Source organism: Mytilus galloprovincialis, chromosome 8, assembly GCF_965363235.1.
Source record: "Mytilus galloprovincialis chromosome 8, xbMytGall1.hap1.1, whole genome shotgun sequence".
Classification (NCBI taxonomy): Eukaryota; Metazoa; Mollusca; class Bivalvia; order Mytilida; family Mytilidae; genus Mytilus; species Mytilus galloprovincialis.
Window position 1 is genome coordinate 77,604,199 of NC_134845.1, and position 25,616 is coordinate 77,629,814.

Here is a 25,616-nt window from a genome sequence, read left to right on the forward strand (position 1 = left end):
ACGAGGATGCTTGGAATCATTCAATTTTCTACATTTATCTGCGGAATGCCTTAAACTATTTGTACAATCTGATTAGTTTGCGAAGAAGAAAATGTCTTTGCAATGAGGATTTTATCGGCCAAACAGAGGTGGAGAAAACAAAATATATTGACAGCAGATCACAACGTAAGACAATCTCTAGGTGACTTATTATACCTTATACGATTCCCCTAAATGGAGCAAAAGTTTTTCATGGACAAAGTTTCATCAAAGAGCATTCTCACTCTTGAGGAAATAGACATGGTCAATCAACATTTCAATGATAAACAGACTGATATTTTCTCTTCGAAGTGTCTATTATCCAAGATTGTTCGTGTTCAAAGGTGTAAAGTAGATAAAAGTACTGTTTGGAGTTATTATGGTCTAGATGATCATTGTGTCGATTTCCAAACGTCGAATGACGGGAAATGACTTCCGTTCTTCTCTTTGAATCTGAAACGTTTTCATGCTTCAGTGAAATAACAATTAACATCTTACATGCTTGTTCTGTTCTTAGAACCAAACAGACAAAAATAAACTCTATCTTCGGTAAAAAAAATCTAAGAAGTATGGTTAGAACATTCAGTGTTTATAGTTGCACACGATCAATACACTTTACACTTACATATGAAAGGGCCAGCTACTTTTAGGGAAAAGGAATATGTTCAGAAAGTTACGAAGCGAGGTGATTTTGTTGTTACATTTTTACGTTCTTTGTAAACTTCAGGTCAAAATACAAATGGAGCTCGGGGACTAGTTTTTCAAGTGTAGTTTAACAGTATTGTAATTTGGTTTCTTAACACTCTATTTTATTATTTCGTAACTTTACGTAGCCTGTATACATGTAAGCATGTTATGTATTTGTCTCTCTCTCTGTCCTTAAAGGCATAAAATATGTTTCTTATTCAATATATTGATATTGTTATTATTCAAAATTACCTTTTGCAATGTTTTATGTTTAGTTTTCTGAGACGTGTTTGAAAAGGTTGTGTCTTTCCTTTTTATTCCGTTGATATGTTACTTTATCCATACTAGTCTTATTACCAATGAATTCTTAAGTTATTCAAATCAAATAAATTGTGTAAACAAGTTTGTATTTCTTTTATAAGCATTTCAGTGTGTGTATGTGTGTGTGGGGGAGGGGGTGGTGCACTGACTGCCTAAGAGGCGGCCCGCTCCAGTAATGCTTCAATGATTTCATACCTAATCAACCAAATCATTCCAACAAAGGAGGGGGTAACCCCCTGCCTTTCCCCCTAAATCCGCCTCTGCATTTTACGTAATACATATCTGCACACTTAAACCATACTGTAAATTCAATTATTTAGGTGATTTTTTTATCCAATAATGAAAAAAAAAATGCAATCAGATGTCAGAGTAATCAGAATATGCATTTAAAATTAATCTGCCAAAAAGGTTCGTTATTGTCTGGTTCACACTAAATTATTCTTGTTATTGTAACCGAAACTTAAGACCAATATAAATAATATTAAGCATAAAGAAACCTCTGCCCCCTTTTCTAGGTACCACATTGTATTTTACTCTCTTCTCTTTATTCGCTGCTACCTGGAAATAAATAATGAATTTAGCCTTAGTAGTCGTATCTTGCTATATTCAAACTCTTTTTTTGCTATATTCAAACATTCAGATCAATATGTTTCACTGTAAAAATTGAAAAAGAACTTTTCTTTGTTTTACAAAATAATTATTTTTTAAATGAAATATGTTTTGCTTTGTCATTCATGGGAGCTGTTGATATATCTCTTAATCTCACTTGGGTTTATGCATCACTCCTACAATTCATGTTTACCATAACCATACTTGAATGATGCACAGATTCAATAAACATATAAGTTAAGGTATCGAAATGGAACAAGCACACATGTCTAATACGGAATTCTGCATCCAAGAATAAAAATTCGTAAGGGTTCCACGGAACCCAGTGTCTCGCCTACTTTTGCTGTTAATCGCAGACTGAACAAAAATGAGGAAAAACATCAATAAAAATTTCCCTCTCGATACTGTCTTTTGATTGAAAGAAGCTTCCAAGTTTGGTAAAAAATCCAGGATAGTTTATGAATCTCATAAATGTTTTATAAACTTTAACTGCAGACTGTATGTAATGTTAACTGGAAGAAAAACTAAGTCCATTTATATGTAAAATACGGAAAAAGTGAATTTTTTTTTTACAAAATTTACTTCTAAAAAATATCTTATGATCAGAAACAAGCTTTTGTCTAAGTTTGGTCGAAATCCAGGATAGTTTAAGAACATTATAAAAATTTTAAAAACTTAAACCACAGAGTGAATGTTTTGTTTCTGGCAAAAAAACTAAGTCCATTTATAAGTAAAATACGGAAAAGTGGAAATTTATTTTTACAAAATTTTTTTCTTGATACTATCTTATGATCATAAACAAGCTTCTGTCCAAGTTTGGTACAAATCAAGGATAGTTTATGAAAGTTATTAAAATTTTAAAAACTTTAACCACAGAGTGAATGTAATGTTTCCTCGCAGAAAAACTAAGTCCATTTATAAGTAAAATACGGAAAAAATGGAATTTTATTTTTACAAAATTTACTTCTGGATACTTTCTTATGATCATAAACAAGCTTCTGTCCAAGTTTGGTAGAAATTCAGTATAGTTTAAGAAAGTTATTAAAATTTCAAAAACTTTAACCACAGAGTGAATATTTGTGGACGCCGCCGACGACGACGACGACGGAATGAAGGATCGCTTAGTCTCGCTTTTTCGACTAAAGTCGAAGGCTCGACAAAAATCATTCAGCCCGAGGTGAATCACTGTTTACAGTAACATATGGTTACAACTCCGAGTTAACCGCAGTTTAGAAGCTAAACATTGCGAGTTTACAGTGCTATCGTCTACTAGCTATGAGAAAGTTCATTCGTTTTACAGAACTTTTCCAAGGAGGAATGGATGCCTTCGTTCAACATTTAAATGGGATCAAGCACTTTAGTAAACACAATTGAGAACGGAAATGGGAAATGTGTCAAAAAGATGACAACTCGACCAAAGAAATGAAAACAACCAAAGGTCACCAATGGGTCTTCAACATAGCAAGCAAATCCCACAGCCGTAGGCGGGTGTCAGCTGGCCCATAAACAAAAAAGTGTACTTATGCAGTGAAAGTGAACATCACTAAAAACGCCGAAACATATAAAGTATATATGCCGTACCCGACACCTCTAATGAAATCAAATGTATTAAAAAGTCGGCATATGTTAATATGGTGGGTTCAAACGAGCTTTAACATGTTTAATGATGATGTGTAAGAATTTTACATCATTTACAAAATGTATTGGTATGGCATGTTATGCATATACTTGTTAAAAAAACCTTGGATTGAAAAAAGCACACTAGTGTGATAAGATTTATTATTTTTGCCAAACAATTTATTGTTTTGCGGTTGACTTACTTGCTTTTTACACCCATATTCGACAAACGTATGGTTGCCTGGCACATTAACTACAATAAGTGCAAACTATGTTAATTTATGGTTGGCACACTGTTACTGCTGGTTGAAAATATTTTCAATTATCTCAAATACCTCTCATCATTTTCCAAAGGAAATACTAGCTTTGTGATTAGCCAGAAGTTGAAAATAAGTATATAAGGTATCTTTTGTGTCTTGCTTCATCTTTGATTTTGATATATCAGATCACAAACGGTCTGATCTTTAATGAAATGTGCAAAATTCAAGAGTAGTATGTAACTCATGTGAAAGTCTGTTCATGTTGATATAGAAACTCATGTGTTCGATTATATTGACGGCTGTATTTCACTAAAAAAAACAGATCATTTTTGCTTCATTCATTGTTTTTCAACTTTGCCAAATAAGGGGAGATAATTCAGATATAAGGGAAGATAAATTAGATCAAGTACTATTTATAATAGAATGTGTCGTGAATCTACCTATTTTGTTATGTAGCAAGAAAATGAGTCCGTGACCCCATTTGGTCTTGTTCTTATATTGTTATTATCTGAAAGCATATAATTAGAGCTATATTCTCATACTTTATCTTAACTTTCTATGGTGTAGTTTCCTTTTATCACACAAAACTGGATTTTCCATGAATAATCTATACAAAATCTGACAATTGTTATACACAACCTGTAGCGTTAAAAAAAGCCTGGGGACCAAAATTTTATATCATATTTCTAAAAAAGCATGACATAAACTACCTTTGGACAAATTATTAGAAAAAGATATAGTCTTTAATTCAGACCCCTCATCTCTCCGAATTAAACAAACAATGCTGGAATTGTTTTTTAATGAATGTGAGTAAATGTCAATGGGTAAGGGAACGGACCATTTGTCTAAATGAAGATGGTGTTAACATGTAAAATGGAATCGACACTATCAGACAAAGTTATCTTTTTTCCTGCGTTTATAATTTTTTTTATTTAGGTTTGCACTACTAATTCTTTATTTTTGTTTGATAATGGTTTGCGCATTTTTTCGTTCGATATTTTTCTTTTGGTCATATTATTGCTTGTTCTCTATGACTTGTGATGTTTGATTACGCGCCTTCCTTGGTCCTTTTTTTCTTTTTAATTGATGGCTTCCACTCACTAAATTTTGAAATCAGCTCAACTTAATAAATTATGTAAAGTGTTCTCTGGCAACCGAAGGAGATTTAGCACCAGTATTCCTGATGTCAGCCTTTTTCTAGGCGAAAATGGAATCTAGGTGTTGACATTGAAGTCATAGTTCATAGTACAAGATAAAAGAATAGACATCTTACATTTTCCAATTATGGGTTGTTTGCGTGTGAGAAAGCTTTCACATGTTTGACTTGGATGGAGTGTTGTCTCAATGGCATTCATACAACAACTTCGTATATCTACCGGTAATGCTTGCTTATTAACCTGATATTCAGGAATAAAAACCAAGGGAAAGAGAATTGCCTTGCTTTCAAAGATGATATAGGACCCTCGTTTCAGAAAGCAGGCGAGGATTACTCTGGCTCAAACTAAATACAGATTTATAAAGCAGTAACAATAATTCTCAGCGACATGTTTATTGTTACATTTGGGTTTGACGTTAGTTTTTCCGTGCACTGTGAGGAGAATTCTGTTCCAAGATCTCTCGTTACTCTTGTTAGCATGTTGTTGTGTGGACAAGTAATAACAACCGGGTACTTATTAGCAGGAAACACCAACGATTGCGTATATGTTAATATTCAACAACTACAAACGAATCCTTAACATTAACTCTCCAAAGATCCGTCATCATCCATCTAAAGAAATCCCTTACATATACGCATCTAGGAATAATGGTTCACTGGCACTATTAACAAAAAATCCATTAGCCCTGCGAAGATGTGTAATGTTGACAAGAAATTGCAAGACTTGCTAAGAGTTTGAAAAGAGGAGCGAAAGATACCATAGGGAGTCATATATCGAATTCTTGATGAAAAGGACACAACTGACCATGAGCAGAAACTAAGTGCTCAAAGCTGTTTATCCATGTAGCTTCTATGGTAGAAGAGTTAGGAAATCAATTTCTTGAAAACAGCAACGAACTGCTTGTTCTGTATACCAATTAAAGATATAGCTTCCTCAGCAGTTGTTGATACTATTCAACGTTCGTTAAATAGAAATAGTTGGGCAGTAACAGTATGAAAAGTTTATCTAAGAGGAAACTTGGACGAGTCCTTTACACAAGAATATCAAATCTATCCACCAGCATTCAGTCTGATTTACTTAAATACGAAGTCTTTAAAACTATTGACAAGATGTAACTATTGTAGACAATATTAAGATTGACGGTACAAGGAGACGTTGTCAAAGGCAAACATGCTAACCTCAAAACTGATAGAGGTTCTCGCGTGTAAATGAAAACAAAAGCTCATTCATTTTCTTTCGAATAAACTGATGGATGAACACATTTTCAGGAAGAGAAGTATTGCTTCAGTTGATACTGATGTAGTAGTACTTGTTGTGTCCTGCTTTCATGTAACACATGCAGCTGATATTCATGGGTTGCTTTGGGACTGGAAAACACTTCGGATACATTACAATTCATGAGCTTGCCAACTTTTAGGACAAGAAAAAGCTTATGAATTGCCTAATTTCCATGCATTCACTCGATATGATACTGTGAAATCGATCGCTGGTTAAGGAAAAAACACCATGGGATATATGGATGGCATTGAATGATGTCACAACTTACAAGAGCATTAACCGTTATGAGGGACCAGGGTTGCGTTCAGTATTGAAGCAGTTACGTAATGCTACTTAGATGTTTGTCTACTGAACGAGTAGCTAGTCTAGCTGCTATCAATATATATGTAGCAGCTAGGCTAGCTGCTATCAATATATATGTAGCAGCTAGGCTAGCTACACGCTCAATAGTCAAACATCTATGTAGCCCTATGTAGCCGCTACGATATTGAACGCAACCAATGTGAGTACTATGAGTGTCGAAACCACTATTACGCAATATATCGAACGATTCGTTATTCTGATGTATGATGGAACAAATATATCAGAAAAGGTCAATGATATTCAACCTTTTTTTTACACATCAATTATTTTATAAAGCATATGTATTTTGTCTCTAATTACGTTTTCTTGTGATATTTTTTGTACCGGAAATGACAAAATTCTGAGTAAAATCCCTGAAGGTTTCAAAGAAATGATACATTATTTCAAACTTGAATATATATAATATAATATTGTCTACAAAGCAAACTATGGCTACCAGTTGTGAAAATTAAATAACCATTAATCAGTTATCAAATTCATGTCCGCCATTTTGATGATTAAACCGGAAGTGGATAAAATTAAGCTTGCCTCCATATCTAATTTTGTTTAGAATGATCCAAACTAGGTTTCTACCAAATTTTATGCTTTTAACACAAAGTGCACAATTATTCACCTATCTGCTGGACTATAAAGGTTGTTGTGAAAGTATACACATTTTGAACATATCTGTATGCGAAGGTAAACGAAAAAGTCCTTTTTAATCCTTCAGTTAACAGAAAGGAAAGATCCGAGATTGATTTGATGGATAGTTTTGTCCTATCACCACAACAAAGATCGAGCGCTGTAAAAATACTTAGTGTACATATTATTAATATAATTAGTATTAGTAGTAGAAGTTATTGAAGAGAAGATAACATACTTTACTCTTACTATTTCAATATGCAGGTCGAAGGCACAAAAATTCCAGTTGAAGATATAAAGCAATTGAAATCTGGACTTCATGTCGTCTACGAAAGAGGGTGTGGAAAGTCCAATATATATGGTCATCATGCTATCGTCGGTGACGTTGACTAAGGAAAAGGCAAATACACAGCTTATGAGCAATCACCAAATATGAATGGGTCACAGACAGGGAAGGCTTCAATCAAAGAAAATGAGAAAATATTTCATAAAAATTCATTTATGGATATTTTAGACCATGGAAATACAGGAATATCGCATGTTGAAGCAAAGAAAATGGCTCATTACATTTGTTACCGTGCTAGAGATGGATTCCTAAATAAAGCGTACAACTTAATTTTTAATAATTGCGAACACTTTGCCAAATATTTTGTGCAACAGGGAAACACATAAGTCATCAAATACGACATATTTCTAATATTGTGGTAGATAAACTAGTTAAGCTCGGTATTGCATGGGGGTTGCTATTTTATTTTACATAACTGTTAACTATAATGAAAAATAACGATTTTTGTTCATAAAGTAAAACATTATGACAAAGTTTTAAAGTGTATCTAAAGTACGTCTAATATATAATCATATCACTTGAAAAGTATGTTAACACTCCATAAGACATGCGAATCTTCAGAATTGCATTGCTGTTTAGCATGTAAAGGTACATTAACTTTAAATTAAGACGATACAAAAACTAGAGATACAGGATACAACAGATACTGTTAAGTCTGCCTCATATGCCTACATATAGAAATTGACAAAGATTGTCGGTTGAAAACAAAACTTTACGACAAAAGAGATGATTTCAGCTTCCCAATTTTCCATTTCTATGTAGCAACATTCCAGCAGCACCTGCATACGGAGTATATATCTCCCAGTTAATACGATATTCCCGGGATTGTATTTCCTATCATGAATTCCTTGATATAGGGTTGCTGCTCACATGAAAGCTAATAAACCAATAGTTCCAAATGGTGAAGTTGAAATTATCCCTTTGTAAATTTTACGGATTCCATCATGGGTTGGTTGACTTTTATGGAATATCCAATTCACAGATGATATCAGATATGTTCCTTATGTCGTAACTACAATCCCGTTCCTTTTTCACGAATGTGACCTACCGAATTATACTATTTACCGGGTTTGTAATAACATGAGCAACACGAAGGGTGCATCATGTGGAGAAGGATCTGATTACCCTTCCAGAGCACCTTATATCACCCCCAGTTTCTGGTGGGGTTCTTGTTGCTTAGTCTTTAGTTTTCCATGTGGTGTCTTGTGTACTTTTTAATGTCTGTTTGTCGTTTTCTTTTTTAGCCCACATGGCATGGTCAGTTAAATCTATGAGTTTGAATGTCACTCTGGTATTTTTCACCTCTCTCTAAAAATTAAGACGATAAAAAAAAAGTCACAGCGAAAATGTACCGTTTGTCCTGCTATTTTCAAAACATAATAAGTATTCTTCCCCAAGCCAGTCTTTGATCTAGGTTTTTGCAAAATAAACAGACGTGGTATACAATATATCACTTTTGTGTAAAAAGAAGGCAAATGAATGTCAAAATAAATGATGATAGATCTTATAATGTGTTTTCAGAAAATAAATTAGTAAAAAAAGGGAAAAAGTGCGGTAGTAGAAATCATGTTGTCATGCTACAAAACAACATTAGTAAATTACTAAACCTATTAATGAAAGCACTATGAGTGCTGTCGGTCAGTTTATTGAAAAACAAGAATATAGTGAATGGAGTGTCCTGAATCTCTGACACAGATTGTTAACAATAAAATAATATTTAGATGAATAATATGAGAACATATATACTTTTTATCTCAAAATGTTAATCACCAGTAGTAAAATTATTTTTGGGTTAACGGTTACTGATTTCTTAAAACTTAACATTTTCAAAAAGACAATGAAATAAACTTTACAATGAAACAAAGAAGTGCTTGTAAATTTAATACTTAACTTTACAATTCAAATTTCGGTTAATTTCATGAAAATTTAAGACACATCAAACTCCAGTCTTAAGAAGTCAAGACCCAAGGGACTCGCGCTATATTTCATTTGCCAAAGTTTTATTGTCCCAAACAAGAATATATATGGTTTAAATAGTGGTGGGGATCACAACCATTTACAAGATATTAAGAACATTCTCAAATTACAAGTGGTGGGGGGTTACCCAGGGGACTCACCCTCATTTAAATAGTTTAATGGTACTGTGATCATAACTGAAGACCAGGTGTGTTTATCACTTGCTGTTTTCAAGTTATACAGTAAGTGGACAAGAGTAAATTCCAACTCAAAATAATGCTCTATCATTTCAACTTAAATCAATATTTTCCCTAAAAAATATTGCCTAGATACAACATCACATATTTCAAATAAATATACCAATAAAGTTAATAAAAATCACTTCTTTGCTATATATATATATATATATGCAGTTTTTAGTTTAAGTTTTATAGAGTTTTAAAAATGTATAAAAAAATAACTTTCCTGTTTTTAGACCTGCCAATCAGGTTCTGGTTTTTACCCATTCAAATGGAATCTACCATTTACGATTTGTTAACAATGAAGTGTCAGGGTCTTTAAACACAAAGTGGCGACTTATGTCACATTTTTTTCACAGGAAAATGTGAGCAGTTGCATTAAAAATCATCTTGATTGAAGATATCCTCGTTTTGCAAGAGTGCCTTAAGTAGGAAAACATATGTTCATCAATCTTTTGACCTGAAACTTTTATTTACTACTGCAGACATAGACAACAACACTTGAAGAAGATCCAAAATAAAGTATTGTTCTTTGATTGGTAAAGAAGATGTTGATTAGGCAGGAAAAAGAAGATCAATGGTGTACATTAAGTTTTTGTCTAAATGAGAAATTTCACCAAGGTTCTAACTTATTGATATCTTTGACTTTTTCTGCAGGTTCATCTTCTATTGGCTTTCCTAACCATGTCCAGGTATTATCCTCCTTTGAATAGTGCTTACCACATGGCATATTAACATTCATATACAGATTTAATTTTTCATCAACTTGTTCAAAGAAGCCTGCTTTGTAACTGGAGTTATTCATGCCCTTGGTTATACCAGAACAAAAGTAGTTGAAATTCAATGCTAACCACAAAGCAACTATGGTCGGAATACACAGTTTTTCATCTTGAATGTAAGGCATCTGAGAACTTTCAATAAGTACATCATTTTTACAATCATAGTAGTATATAACTAACATCTCTTTTGATATACCAATGCTTGGAATTAAATGGTTTACAAACTCAGGATGCAGTTTTTGTTGCAGAAATGAAAATACAATGGACTGTGCTATCATTTGCTCCTTATTAGATTTCAAATCTGTATTTTCAATTTTTACTTCTATTGAAGAACGGTTTCCTGACCCACCAGGTGAATCTGGTTCAATGGTTGCTATATTTATGCCAATCATGCCAATCATGAGATCAACAAAACCATGCCAAACTTCAGGACAACCTGTAAAACAAAACTTGAAAAGCAATCTATAACAAACACCACCTATACTAACTTCCTTTAAGGTAGCACAATACAAAGATTTCATAACTCCAACAACTCCCAAGTTTTAAAATGCTGTAACTTTCTTAATATTGCTTGAAAATTTATAAATGTGGTAGTTATGGATAGCTAACAGATTACTCTCTCAAATTAATGCAATGTTAGTAGTATGCTACAATTATGTAATCAATTATAATGTTAACTGTGCCTTAAATATTTTTCATGAAATTTCCACTTTCAATTGAAATTAGCTTCTGCATAGGTATCCCTAGAGGGCTGATTTTGTTATATGTTGTTCCTATGGCCATTATCTACAAAAGGTGTCTCAGATTTCAGATAGAATGTATAGAACAAATTTTACACATATTCAAACATTATCTTCTTTTATGTGGTTAGGATGTTTACACTAATTAGTGATTAATGAGAGAATGGCATACCATAGGGACATTTTGAGACACCCTTTTGAAGCCCATAATGTGTTGATTAAGATTACGTTACAATTTTCAGTATAGTTAAAGAGATGACAGAGCTAAATTCATTCAAGTGAACTGACCGATAATTTGCCACTAATTACATAATAATTGCATAATAAAAATATTGCATTCATTTAAAAGATTAATCTTTTATCTATATATATATACCTCTTTTATTAATGTTTATGCATTCTAAAGAAAGTTACAGCATTTTAAAGGTTAGTGATTGTAGGGAAAAAATCTTTGTATTGTGACACCTTAAATTCTCCTATTTGTTTAACTAGTAGCATTTTTAAAAGCATTATGTTGTAATGCAAAACATTGCATATAAATAGTAAGCAAATCATATAAAAAGTTAACTTGCAGAAACATCATCAACTGCTTGAGGAATGTTTGTTGTCATTTGGTGAAGGTATAATTCCTTGGCTTGGAAATAAAACCATTTTTTTACAGTTTACATATACATATGTATCTATATATTTTGTGAAAAAAAAACAAGAACTTCAGTACACGTTTAAAAAGAATATATATATGTGCATGAATGCAGCAAAAAAATTGTGATGTAAATTTGACCAGGATATCAATGAGCATATGGGGGAATCATCATTAGTTTCATAAATGAAATGCAAAGGGGTTCGAAAGTTGAAGAGAAGAAATTCTTTTCTTCATAAGCACATGACAAGCCTCCAGGTAGCAGAAAATACAAAAATATTCTAAATATTTCAAAAGTAATAGCAATGCACAGGAACCATTTTGTCTCAAATAATTATACTACTTTCTGACTAATAGTTCTACACATGAAGCAACAAGGTTGTCTACCTTCTGAAATTTCTTAGGTAATGAGCTAAAGCTGCTGCCTCATTATCCATATAGGCTCACTTTCTGCAACAGAAGTCACAGATGAAAAAAAAACAATGAAACATGTGTGCACTCTATATCAGGTAATCAACATCGGGTTAACAAAATGTTAGTTACACCATGACATAAATGCACTGCTTTAAAAATGTGCTCTGCCGAGTTAGCTGGATACGAAAAAAATATTGAACTTTGTGGTAAAATTTCAGAGCATTCAAAAAATTATTTCACAAGTTATTGTCCAAAAACTAGAAAAATGTTTGATTTGGGCCCCTTATTGCTATAAACAGTTGGAACCATCACCTCCAAAAGCAATCACAACCTTCCTTCTGTGGTATTGAACCTTTTGGTTAAATTTCATAGGGATCCATTCACTAAACTAAAGTTATTGTCAAGAAACCAATATGTCTTCCGACCACAATATGATAGCAATATACAAACGCATTTTTAAAAAAAATATTATTGAGGTATTACATTGTACATGTAAATGTATCACTTAACTCTAAATAAAATATACGGTTACTAGAATAATCTCCAATACCTATGCTTGTGTCCCCATAGTCCACGGTTAAAATTCCGTCACAACCACATGGACATCTTGCATATTTGCTGTACCCCTTGTCAATAAGATAATATGATGAAACAGACAGTTTTGAAAACAGGTGATGAGCTAAAACAACTGCCCATTCTGCCTCTGTCAACTTCCGGTCTTCCTCTGCAAAAGCCTTTTCAGCAGCTGAAAATAAAAGAAATGAATTTCAGTGTACATTAGTATGCATCACACAGTTCTTTCTAAAATTAATATTGCAAATGAATCAGCTGAATGCTAGTTATTGTACAATCTTGTCATATTCTATAATATTTTAAAAGATATCTCAGAAGTAATCACCTAAGGGAGCAATCATTAAACCCCCTGAAGTTAATTGGTTTTCCCTTATGACTAAAATAACAACAGGAAATGGCTTTTCAAGATGCCCACAAAGAGTACACTTTCAGACGCAGGTAAACATATTTTCAGGGTCTTAAACCAAGAATTGATGTAAACTAGGAACTCATAATTGTTTTGCTTTCGGTAGAAAACAAATGTGATAGCTATTCAAAATATTCACAATTTAAGTCTTCTTCAAACTAGAGGCTCTCAAGAGCCTGTGTCGCTCACCTGTTAATGTGTTTACTGATGTCGGCCATCTTTGTTGGTAGGCGGGGTCATTAGACACTCTTTTTAAAAATAGATACCCTAGTATTATGATTGTGGCCAAGTTTGGTTAAATTTGGCCAAGTAGTTTTAGAAAAGATTTTTATACAAGTTACAAAAATGAGGAAAAGTTGTTAAATATTGACTCTAAAGGGCAATAACTCCTTAGGGGGTCCTCTAACAATTTTGATCATGCTGACTTATTTGTAGATCTTACTTTGCTGAACATTATTGCTGTTTACAGTTTATCTCTATCTATAATAGTATTCAAGATAATAACCAAAAACTGCAAAATTTTCTTAAAATAACCAATTTAAGGGCAGCAACCCAACAACAGGTTGTCCGATTCAACTGAAAATTTGTGAGGGGATATATCTTATTCTGATGGACATTAAAATCTTGAAAGATTTGCCCTAAATGTCTTGGTTTCAAAGATATAAAGCAAAAACTGCATTTTACCACTATGTTCTAATTTTAGCCATGTCGGCCATTTTGTTTGGTAGGCTGTGTCATCGGACACATTTTTTAAACTATAAACCACAATGATAATTGTCGCCAAGTTTGATTAAATTTGGCAAAGTAGTTTTAGAGAAGAAGATTTTTAGAAAAGTTACAAAAAATGATGAAAAGTTGTTAAAAATTGACTATAAAGGGCAATAACTCCTTAAGGGGTCGACTGGCAATTTTGGTCATGTTGACTTATTTGTAGGTCTTACTCTGCTGAACATTATTGCTGTTTACAGTTTATCTCTATCTATAATAGTATTCAAGATAATAACAAAAAACTGCAAAATTTCCTTAAAATAACCATTTCAGGGGCAGCAACCCAACAACAGGTTATCCGATTCGTCTGAAAATTTCAGGGCAGATAGATCTTCACCTGATAAACAATTTTACCCCATGTCAGATTTGCTCTAAATGCTTTGGTTTTTGAGTTATAAGCCAAAAACTGCATTTTACCCCTATGTTCTATTTTTAGCCATGGTGGCCATCTTGGTTGGTTTGACGGGTCACGCCACACATTTTTTAAACTAGATATCCCAAGGATGATTGTGGCCAAGTTTGGTAGAATTTGGCCCAGTAGTTTCAGAGGAGAAGATTTTTGTAAAAGTTTATAGACGACGGACGACGGACGACGGACGCCAAGTGATTAGAAAAGCTTCAGGTCAGGTGAGCTAAAAAAAGGAGCAATAAATGTAAATAATGTTATGTATTTGTCTTGTAAATTATATCTAATATTAAATTCAGTATGTTTATAATAATATTCTATAGAAAACTCAGTCTATTGTTACATCATTCTATTAATAACTTTATATAAATACAAGTTTGTTGTAGACAAACCTGTGAATCATTTATTTTTTATACTTTGTAGTAAATTTTATATGAACAAATAGTTGTGGTCATGCATGACGCTCAAACCCTATACAAGGCTGACGGCCTGAGTTTACTGTATCTTTCATGTAATGGATTAATTGGGATACTAAGGATTCATCATTGGATGTTTGGAAATTTTTGGATATATACATATTTAGTGATATCACTTCTTGGACTTATAAACACAAGCTTAATTGAAAATAAAAGTACATCTTGGAATATAGCATCTTGGAAGAAAGGAATATTAATTATTCAAGTACATTCTTTTGATATTCAGGCCAGTCCTTACAATGTACATTATTCATAACTTGATAAATATTTGTTGTAAATTGTTTCGTTTTAAAATAAATATTAGAAATTAATCAGATTGTCTTTCTGTATATAGTATATTATTATAAAAACTTCACATACATGTAGCAGAAATTGGGGGCTTGTCTGGGATCACAAATATTTCACTTAGAATAAACAAAGTAATCAAAGTTTAAATTAATTGTTTCATATCACAACCATGAGTTTTTTCATATCACAACCATGAGTTTTTTTCATATCACAACTAGTATGACTATAAGTTTATCTGCAAAGAACTTTATGGAGAATCCAAATAGGGAATTGCTGGTGGCACTGAAAAAGTCTGAATTGTTAGCGTTAGGCAAACATTTAGAATAAGAAGTTAAATGTTCAATGTTGAAATTTGAAGTTCGAAACATAAAAGTTACAAATTTGGTAGAGGAGGATATTATGGATCAGGATGCTTTGGAACTAATTAAAATTTTCTGGGTTGATGCTTTAAAATCAAAAGAAATTGAAATGCAAATGCAAATGCTTCAAATGCAAATGAAACTAGAGGCTCATGAGAGCCTGGATCGCTCACCTGGCTTTGATAAGCTTATTTGAACATTTGTATGTTTTACACATAGAGTCCTATGTTAAACAATGTCCCCCTGCTGACAGTCATCCATCTTCGCTAGCCAAGGATTACGATCCGGTGCCCCTCCTCTTCACCCTTGGCAGATTGAGTCAGAATTTATGAAAATTGCGTTGTGCCTTCTAGCGGATGATCGAAGTCATGCCTTCTCTGACTACATCATTACTGATCACTGAGAGCAATTGTATTTTTTGTGGCTTTAGATGTAACTATATTTAACAATCATGTCAGAGTAGTCCGGGAATATCGAAAATATCTCAATGTTCAATAAACTAATTAAAAATGGTAAAAGTGTCTCTTAAAAGTGAAATTCTATGTTGTGGGATAGGGATTCCTGGCACAATCAACACATGCTCGTTGCTGATAGATCTTGACATAATGAACATTTTTAACCCATGTCAGATTTGCTCTAAATGCTTTAGTTTTTGAGATATAAGCCAAAAACTGCATTTTACCCCTATGTTCTATTTTTAGCCATGCTGGCCATTTTTTTTGATGAAATGGAAAATAAAACACAAACTTTATTCTAGATACCCTAAGGATCATTCAGCTTAAATTTGGTTGTAATTGGTTCAGTAGTTTCAGAGGAGATGATCTTTGAAATAGTTGATGACGACGACGGATGACGACGACGGACGCCAAGTGATAGCAAAGGCTCACATGTCCTTTTAGGAAAGGTGAGCTAAAAATGAGGTCAAGGTCAGATGATTATTGCCAGACAGACATGCACAGTTTACAGTTACAAACATTCCATACACCAAATATAATTGACTGGATGCCAATAGTATATGAGAAATAGACCAAAACACAAACAAGAGGCTCTCAAGAGCCTGAATCGCTCACCTTAAATTATTTGCTTAAATCTTTCATCAATGATTATTTTGGCTTTTCAATATAAATAAATATTCTTGAATCTGGTAATATCTTCTTCAAAAGCAAAAAAATGCATTTTACCCCTATATTCTATTTTAGCCATACAGGCTATGTTTCTTGATGTACAAGGAAATAAATATAAAATTTATACTAGATACTCTGAAACTCATTCAGCCTGAGTTTGGCTGAAATTTATTCAGCAGTTTCAAGGGAGAGGATTTTTTAAAGTAAGCTAACAAGTAAACAAATTGAGTAAAATATATTCAAAGGGCAATAACTCCTTAAAAGGTCAATGACAATTTTGGTATTATTGACTTATTTGTAGATCTTACTTTGCTGAACAGTTTTGCTGTTAACAGTTTCTCTTTATCTATAATAATATTCAAGATAATGACCAAAAACTGCAAAATTTCCTTAAAATTACCAATTAAGTGGCAGCAACCCAACAATGGGTTGTTTGATTCCTCTGAAAATTTCAGGGCTGATAGATCTTGAACTAATGAACAAATTCACCTAAGTCAGATTTGCTCTAAATGCTTTAGTTTTTGAGATATAAGCAAAAAACTGCATTTTACCCAATGTTCTACTTTTAGCCATGACAGCCATCTTTTTTAAGGAAACAGAAAATAAAACATTAACTTTATTCTAGACACCCTAATGATCATTCACCTTAAGTTTTGTTGAAATTGGTTCAGTAGATTCAGAGGAGAAGATTTTTAAAAGTTAGCAAATATGATGAACAAATTGTGTAAAATTGTCATTAAAGGACAATAACTCCTTAAGAGGTCAATTGACAAATTTGGTATTATTGACTTATTTGTAGATCTTACTTTGCTGAACATTTTTGCTTTTTACAGTTTCTCTGTATCTATAATAATATTCAAGATAATGACCAAAAACTGTAAAATTTCCTTAAAATTACCTATTAAGTGGCAGCAATTAACCCAACAATATATAGATCTTGAACTGATGAACAAATTCACCTAATCAGATTTGCTCTAAAAACTGCATTTTACCCCTATGTTCTATTTTTAGCCATAGCGGCCATGTTTTTTGACGAAATGGAAAATAAAACACAAACTTTATTCTAGATACCCTAAGGATCATTCAGCTAAAGTTTGGTTGAAATTGGTTCAGTAGTTTCAGAGAAGAAGATCTTTGAAATAGTTTACGACGACGACGGACGCAAACGGACGCCAAGTGATGGCAAAATCTCACATTTCCTTTTAGGAAAGGTGAGCTAAAAATTAACTTTGACCACTGAACCATCAAAATGAGGTTAAGGTCAGATGACACCTGTCAGTTGGAAATGTACACCTTACAATCATTCCATACACTAAATATAATTGACTGAATACTAATAGTATCTGCTTAAAAGACCAAAGCACAAAAATTTAACTTTGACCACTGAACCATCAAAATGAGGTTAAGGTCAGATGACACCTGCCAGCTGGACATGTACAGCTTACAATCATTCCACACACCAAACATAGAAGACCTATATTGCTTATAGTTTTTGAGATATGGACTAAACCCTGTAAACTTAACCTTGTTCACTGATCCATGAAATGAGGTTGAGGTCATGTAAAAACTGACTGACAGACATGTTTAGTTTTTGAAATACAAGCAAAAAACTGCATTTTAACCTATGTTCTATTTTTAGCCATGGCGGCCATGTCTTTTTACCTGCTATTCGTTCAGTAGTTTCAGAGAAGAAAATTTTTGAAAGTGAACAAATATGATGAACAAATTGTGTAAAATTGTCTTTAAAGGCCAATAACTCCTTAAGGGGTAAATTTACAATTTTGGTTATTATAAATAACTTATTTGTAGATCTTACTTTGCTGAACATTTTTATTTTTGCTAATTACAGTTTATCTTTATCTATAATGATATTCAACAAAATAACCAAAAACTGCAAAATTTGCTTAAAATTATCAATTAATTGGCAGCAACCCCACAATGGGTTGTTCGATTCGTCTAAAAATTTCAGGGCTGATAGATCTTGACCTATTGAACAACTTTACCTCCTGTCAGATTTGCTCTAAATGCTTTAGTTTTTGAGATATAACCCAAAAACTGCATTTTACCCCTATGTTCTATTTTTAGCCATGGCGGCCATGTTTTTTGACGAAACAGTAAATAAAACACAAACTTTAATCTAGATACCCCAAGGATCATTCAGCTGCAGTTTGGTTGGAATTGGTTCAGTAGTTTCAGAGGAGAAGATCTTTTAACTAGTTTACACTGGACGGACAGACGGACGGACGACGACGACGACGGAGGAAGCCAAGTGATGGCAAAAGCTCACATTTCCTTTTAGGAAAGGAGAGCTAAAAATGTATATAATATATTGCAAAAATACAGGTAAATCTCAGGTTAATTTTAATTAACCTTAAATGTTATAAAAACATCTATTGTTATTTGCATGTGGGAATAGAAGGAATACTGATTTGTAAAAAGTGGGAATAGAGGGAAGACACCGTAGGATGCAAATCTGTATATTTGATTTAACCCTGAATTAACAAATAGGAAACTAATTAAGGTCTGTTTTTATTTCAACAAGTGTGGACACAGACCAGCATGGATAGTATCCAGCATTCTGAGAGAATTGCATGGCAATACAATTAGTCCCCTACCAGTTAAAATTCGTTGTTCCCAAAAATAAAATTTGAACTTGATGTATAAATTGTCATGTTAAAACTATATACATTGTATGCCAAATTTCAAATAAATATATATATTGGAAGTCAAGCACGACTAAAAAAAAATGCAGAAAATTGATTAATTGTGTGATTTTTCTAGGTCTAAGGATCACAATAACTGCCAAATATCATCAGATTAGAAAAAATATTAAAAATGATGGTAAAACTATAAACAAAATATCAAATCGAAATCTTTAATTACGACAAAAAAATAGTGGAAAATGTATTTCTGCATGAATTTTTTAAGTCCAAGGACCATAACTCTGCAAAAAAATCATCAGACCGGAACACAATTCACACAAGATCTGTAACTTACTAGGGTTTAACCATATGCAAAATTTCAAGTCAATATCTTAAAGCATTTAAAAACAAAATGTGGAAAACTAATTATTTGAGTGAATTTTCTAAGTCCAGGACCATTACTCTGCAAAAAATCATCAGACTTGAACAAAATTCAAACTTGATCGATAACTTATTATGGTTAAACTATATGGCAAATATGAAGTCAATTCCTTAAAGCATGACAAAACAAAGTGCGGAAAACAGATTACTTATGTGATTTTTCTAAGTCCAAGGGCCATAACTCTGCAAAAAATCATCCGACCCGAACAAAATTAGAACTTGATCTGTAACTTGTCATGAATATACTATATACCAAATTTATATCAAAGCAATATCTTCAAGCACGACAAAAAAGTGTTGAAAGCCAGATTTGCCGGACAGACGGACTGATGGACGGACAGACGGTACGACAGACAGACAGAGTGCAAACCTAAAGTCCCCTTCAACTTAGTTGGTAGGGGACTAATTACCAATTGTGTGTACATACAGCTGTCCCTCAGGGCAATGTGATAAAAGATACACTGGACTTGTGAAAATTTATCTGATTAGCACAAACAAAAATTGTGACAAATTAATGTCATTAAAAATAACGAATGTTGGTATATTTTATAAGGACATGTAAAATTCAATGATTTTAATGCTTATATTTTGACTTCTTTTAACAACTTATATTGACTGATGACTTTATCTACATGTATCTTCCAGAGAGTGCACCCTGTAATGAATATAAAGTCTGTAATATGTGCTTCTAACCTTTATTTATAAACATCATTCAAAATAGGTTATTTAGAAATTCATTGTAATCAGATGTAATCATGATTACTTTGCCAATGTAATCATTAATTTTATTACATAATGATTTTAATTAATTAAATTCATTGGATGAAATGTTGTCACATGATATTCTGTAAATTTTGATATTGTTTGATTAAACCCCTTATATTGACTTGCTTTCACTTTTACCTTCCATTGCAATATGTTTGACGTCACAATCAATTTGACTAAAAGTCATATTGACTTGCTTTTACTATTATTATCTAATAAAACATGTACAGTCTTTTATATTGGCCGCTATGAGTTTCAATAGACCTAAACATTTAATATTGAACCTCCGCCTGCGGCTTCGCTCAATATTAATGTTTAGGTCTATTTAAACTCACATCGTCCTCTACAAAATACTATAATTGTAAATAATCAAATACTTTAAGAAATGGTGTAATCGTTAATTTAATTTAATTGTCAAATTGACAAAGTAATTGTAATCTAATCAAGTACATTGAAAGTATAAATCAGACCCATTTCTGATTATAATATTCAAGATAATAACCTACAACAAAAACAGCAAAATTTCCTTAAAATTCCCTCTTCAGTGGCAGCAATCCAATAATGGATTGTCCAATTGGTCTGAAAATTTCAGGGATGATAAATCTTGACCTATTGAACATTTTTACATCATGTCAGATTTGCTCTAAATGCTTTAGCTTTTGAGATACATGTATTGGCCAAAATCTGCATTTGAACACCATGTCCTATTTATAGCTATGGGGGCCATGTTTGGGAGTAATTGGCCCATTAGTTTCAGGAGAAGATCTTTGAAATAGTTTATGACAAACAGACAACGACAGACAACCGATATTTTTTTGTCTTAAAATTTCAGGGCTGATAGATCTTGACCTAATGAACATTTTTACCCCATGTCAGATTTGCTCTAAATGATTTAGTTTTTGAGATATAAGCCAAAAACTGCATTTTACCCCCATGTTCTATTTTTAGCCATGGCGGCCATGTTTTTTGAGAAAATGGAAAATAAAACACAAACATTATTCTAGATACCCTAAGGATCATTCAGCTAAAGTTTGTTGTAATTGGTTCAGTAGTTTCAGAGAAGAAGATCTTTGAAATAGTTTACGACGACGACGACGGACGCCAAGTAATGGCAAAAGCTCACATTTCCTTTTAGGAAAGGTGAGCTAAAAATAAAATGACACAAGATATTATTATAAAATCTGTAGAACTGTGAAACTTTAAAAAAACATCAAATGTTGCACTCCTGACAATTCACAGGGCCTATATGCATATTGCAATCATTGAATAATCATTACTTCCTGGATTCATTTGGGGTATTTTTTATGTAGGTTTGTTTGAGTTAGTATTTGCTGTTAGGAAAAATAGAAATAATCCAGTATTAATTTTTTAATCAAGATCCTTGACTCCTGACAAGGCACCATTTAATTTCAACTAAAAAATCTACATGAAACCATCATTGCAATACTTAATCATATACATCTAAACAAGGCCAATATATGCAAGATATTGACAAAATAACATTTAACAGTGCATATTAAAAATTGAAATTTTGCTGGCTATTTAAAAATTTATGATTTTTAAAAGTGTCACAAATCAGTGTTGCACTCCTGACAGTTTTAGCATCTATTTTATCAAAAACTTTTTTATTTTCAAAGATATTCACAAAATATTTTGCACAATTAAACTTCATACCTTTACACATATTTTGAAACATACCAATTAAAAAATATTCAAAAGGCTTTGTTGTAGGGCACTGAAAGTGCAGCTACCCTGCCAGTACCATTTTATTTTTAAACTGCCCATACATTTTGTACAAAAATGATAACCTATGAAATGGAAATCGAAGAAAAATGCTATTTCTACTTTCAAATAATTGCATTTTGCAAATAGAACAATCAATAGTTGTTTATTGCCTACTTAAGTGTAGTGTAATACTTGTGTCAGGAGTGCAACAAATGTTGCTAAAACAAGACTCTATTGTAAATATCAAATATTCTATTACTATTTGACCGATTGACAAAATTTTTGCAGTTAAACATTCCTGATTCATACTTTTAAAAAAAAATACATTTTTACTTTATCTGGATTTCAATTTTTTAGCAGTATAAAAACTTATAGAAGCAACATGAGAATTTTAAGTCTTAGAAAATGCTAAAAAAATATTTATTTCAAGAGAAGTACATTTTTAAATCATTTTCAAGGCAAGATTATGAAGATTTATGTTGCTGTTGTTATCTTTTGGGAATAAAAACACATTTAATTAATGAGTTTAAATTGGAGAAAACAGCTATGTAATTATATGTGTGTTCTAATGATTTTTGTGTGCATTGGCATTCAACAAAATGATCTAAAAAAAATATGTTTCAATTTTTTGCCTATTCCAGCTGGATTTAGTAACTAGAACATATATGCAATGAAATGTGATAAATAACAAGAGGCTCTCAAGAGCCTGAATCGCTCACCTTATTTTTTTTGCTTAAATCTTTCATCAATGATTATTTTGGCTTTTCAATTTATTTAAATGTTTTTCGAATCGTCCTATTTTCTTCAAAAGCAAAAAAAAAAATTTCATTTTCTCCTTTGTTCTATTTTAGCCATAGGAGCTATGTTTCTTGACATACAAGGAAATAAAATATAAAATTTATACTGATACTCTGAAACTCATTCAGCCTAAGTTTGGCTGAAATTGATACAGCAGTTTCAAAGGAGAAGATTTTTTAACTCATTCGACCCCAAGAGATTTTTGAAAAATCAAGCATTTTCAAAAATTTGCAAACTTATGCAAATTATATGCAAATAAGTTGAACCCTGATGCTGCAACTGATGCTGATCTGTAAAACTAAGTATTGATTTTTGGGGGCGGACGGCATGGGAGGGAGGGGGTGGGAGTTGGTATATTTTCTGGCTGTATTGAAGCCACCCCAGCTGAAAAATGGTAATTCTCAGCCTATTTTCCGATTTTGAAATGACCTTGAGAGGTGAACATGGACACAAATGTGTTTTTTGGTCATTCAACTATTACCTTGTAGTAACTGCTAACCATCCATGCTGATTGGAAGTAAATTTGACTTGATTGTGTTGCTGGGGAATCATTATTGACAAGCCAGGTCTGCCAAAATGTCAATTTTTACACATTTCTGACTAAACAGTGCCCTAATTTTTACAGACCAGCTTTGTTGGGGCTATTTGCTACCTCTTTGTGTTCCTCAACTACCCATGCATGTATTAAGGGTAATAGTTAATACCTGTGGCCAATACCATTCACTGGGTGGTCATCAAAAGACACCCACCCCACCTGATTTTGGCTACTTTTTACAGTTTTCCGATTTTTGACTCCTAGGAGGGCATTAAAGTTGTCATATTTTTTTAACAACACATCTGAAAACAGTTAATGGACTATTAATTACAAGATTGAACACCCTGCCATCAACACAGTTCAGCAGGGTCATTTCCTGATAAAGTATGGAGGGCCATATTGACCATAACTGAATGACTGTTGCCATCACGACTTCAGGCAGGATTGGGGGCTAAAGGGTTAATTATTGTATCAATTTTTTTTTAATTTCACTGCTGTGGCCGTTTATGAGTGTTTTGGGGTGTAAAACTGCCCAAAACACACTTTTAAGGTTATAAATCGGAAAATTTTATTTTTTATAATAACTCATTCGACCCCGAGAGATTTTTGGAAAATCAAGCATTTTCAAAAATTTGCAAACTTATGCAAATTATATGCAAATAAGTTGAACCCTGATGCTGCAACTGATGCTGATCTGTAAAACTAAGTATTGAGTTTTGGGGGCGGACGGCATGGGAGGGGGAGGGGGTGGGGGGGGGGGGTGGGAGGTGGTATATTTTCTGGCTTTATTGAAGCCACCCCAGCTGAAAAATGGTCATTTTCAGCCTATTTTCCGATTTTGAAATGACCTTGAGAGGTGAACATGGACACAAATGTGTTTTTTGGTCATTCAACTATTACCTTGTAGTAACTGCTAACCATCCATGCTGATTGGAAGTAAATTTGACTTGATTGTGTTGCTGGGGAATCATTATTGACAAGCCAGGTCTGCCAAAATGTCAATTTTTACACATTTCTGACTAAACAGTGCCCTAATTTTTACAGACCAGCTTTGTTGGGGCTATTTGCTACCTCTTTGTGTTCCTCAACTACCCATGCATGTATTAAGGGTAATAGTTAATACCTGTGGCCAATACCATTCACTGGGTGGTCATCAAAAGACACCCACCCCCACCTGATTTTGGCTACTTTTTACAGTTTTCCGATTTTTGACTCCTAGGAGGGCATTAAAGTTGTCATATTTTTTTAACAACACATCTGAAAACAGTAAATTGACTATGAATTACAAGATTGAACACCCTGCCATCAACACAGTTCAGCAGGGTCATTTCCTGATAAATTATGGAGGGCCATATTGACCATAACTGAATGACTGTTGCCATCACGACTACAGGCGGGATTGGGGGCTAAAGGGTTAAAGTAAGTCAACATGATGAACAAATTCTGAAAAATGTCTTTAAAGAGCAATTACTCCTTAAGGGGTCAATTGACAATTTTGGTCATATTGACTTATTTGTAGATCTTACTTTGCTTAACATTTTTGCTGTTTACAGTTTATCTGTATCTATAATAATATTTAAGATAATAACCAAAAACTGCAAAATTTCTTTAAAATCATCAATTCAGGGGCAATAACTGAAAAACCAGTTACCCAATTCCGCTAAAAATTTCAAGACAGGTAGACCTTGACCTAATTAATACTTACTTCTTGTCTTATTTGCTCTAAATGCTGGAGTTTTTGAGATATAAGCCAAAAACTGCATTTTACCCTGTGTTCTATTTTTAGCCATGACGGCCATGCTTTTTGACGAAATAAAAAATAAAACACAAACTTATATACCCTACTGATCATTCAGTTGAAGTTTGGTTGAATTTGGTTGAGTAGTTTCAGAGGAGAAGATTTTTTAAGTTAGCAAATATGATGAACAAATTGTGAAAAATTGACATTAAAGGACAATAACTCCTTAAGGGGTCAATTGACAATTTTGGTCATATTAACTTATTTGTAGATTTTACTTTGCTGATCATTTTTGCTGTTTACAGTTTTTCTTTATCTATAATAATATTTAAGATAATGACCAAAAACTGCAAAATTTCCTTAAAATTACCAATTAAGTGGCAGCAACCCAACAATGGGTTGTTTGATTCATCTGAAAATTTCAGGGCTGATAGATCTTGACCTAATGAACATTTTTACCCCCATGTCAGATTTGCTCTAAATGCTTTAGTTTTTGAGATATAAGCCCAAAACTGCATTTTACCCCT

The 25,616-nt window shown here is 32.9% G+C and overlaps 1 protein-coding gene across 2 annotated transcripts in view; it reads right to left on the reverse strand.

Annotated features, from left to right (window-relative positions):
- Positions 1–9,923: 9,923 nt before the first annotated feature.
- LOC143042615 (uncharacterized) overlaps positions 9,924–25,616 on the reverse strand; it is a 34,826-nt gene continuing 19,133 nt past the window's right edge. Inside the window, exons 2-4 of one of the 2 annotated variants that reach the window (XM_076215018.1) lie at positions 20,145–20,183; positions 12,596–12,790; positions 9,924–10,687 (exon numbers count right to left, since the gene is read on the reverse strand). In XM_076215018.1, the coding sequence (XP_076071133.1) occupies positions 10,086–10,687; positions 12,596–12,790; positions 20,145–20,183 (836 nt within the window). In that variant the 3' untranslated portion in view covers positions 9,924–10,085. The remainder of the gene's footprint in view (positions 10,688–12,595; positions 12,791–20,144; positions 20,184–25,616) is intronic. The other variant, XM_076215019.1, reaches the window with a different exon arrangement.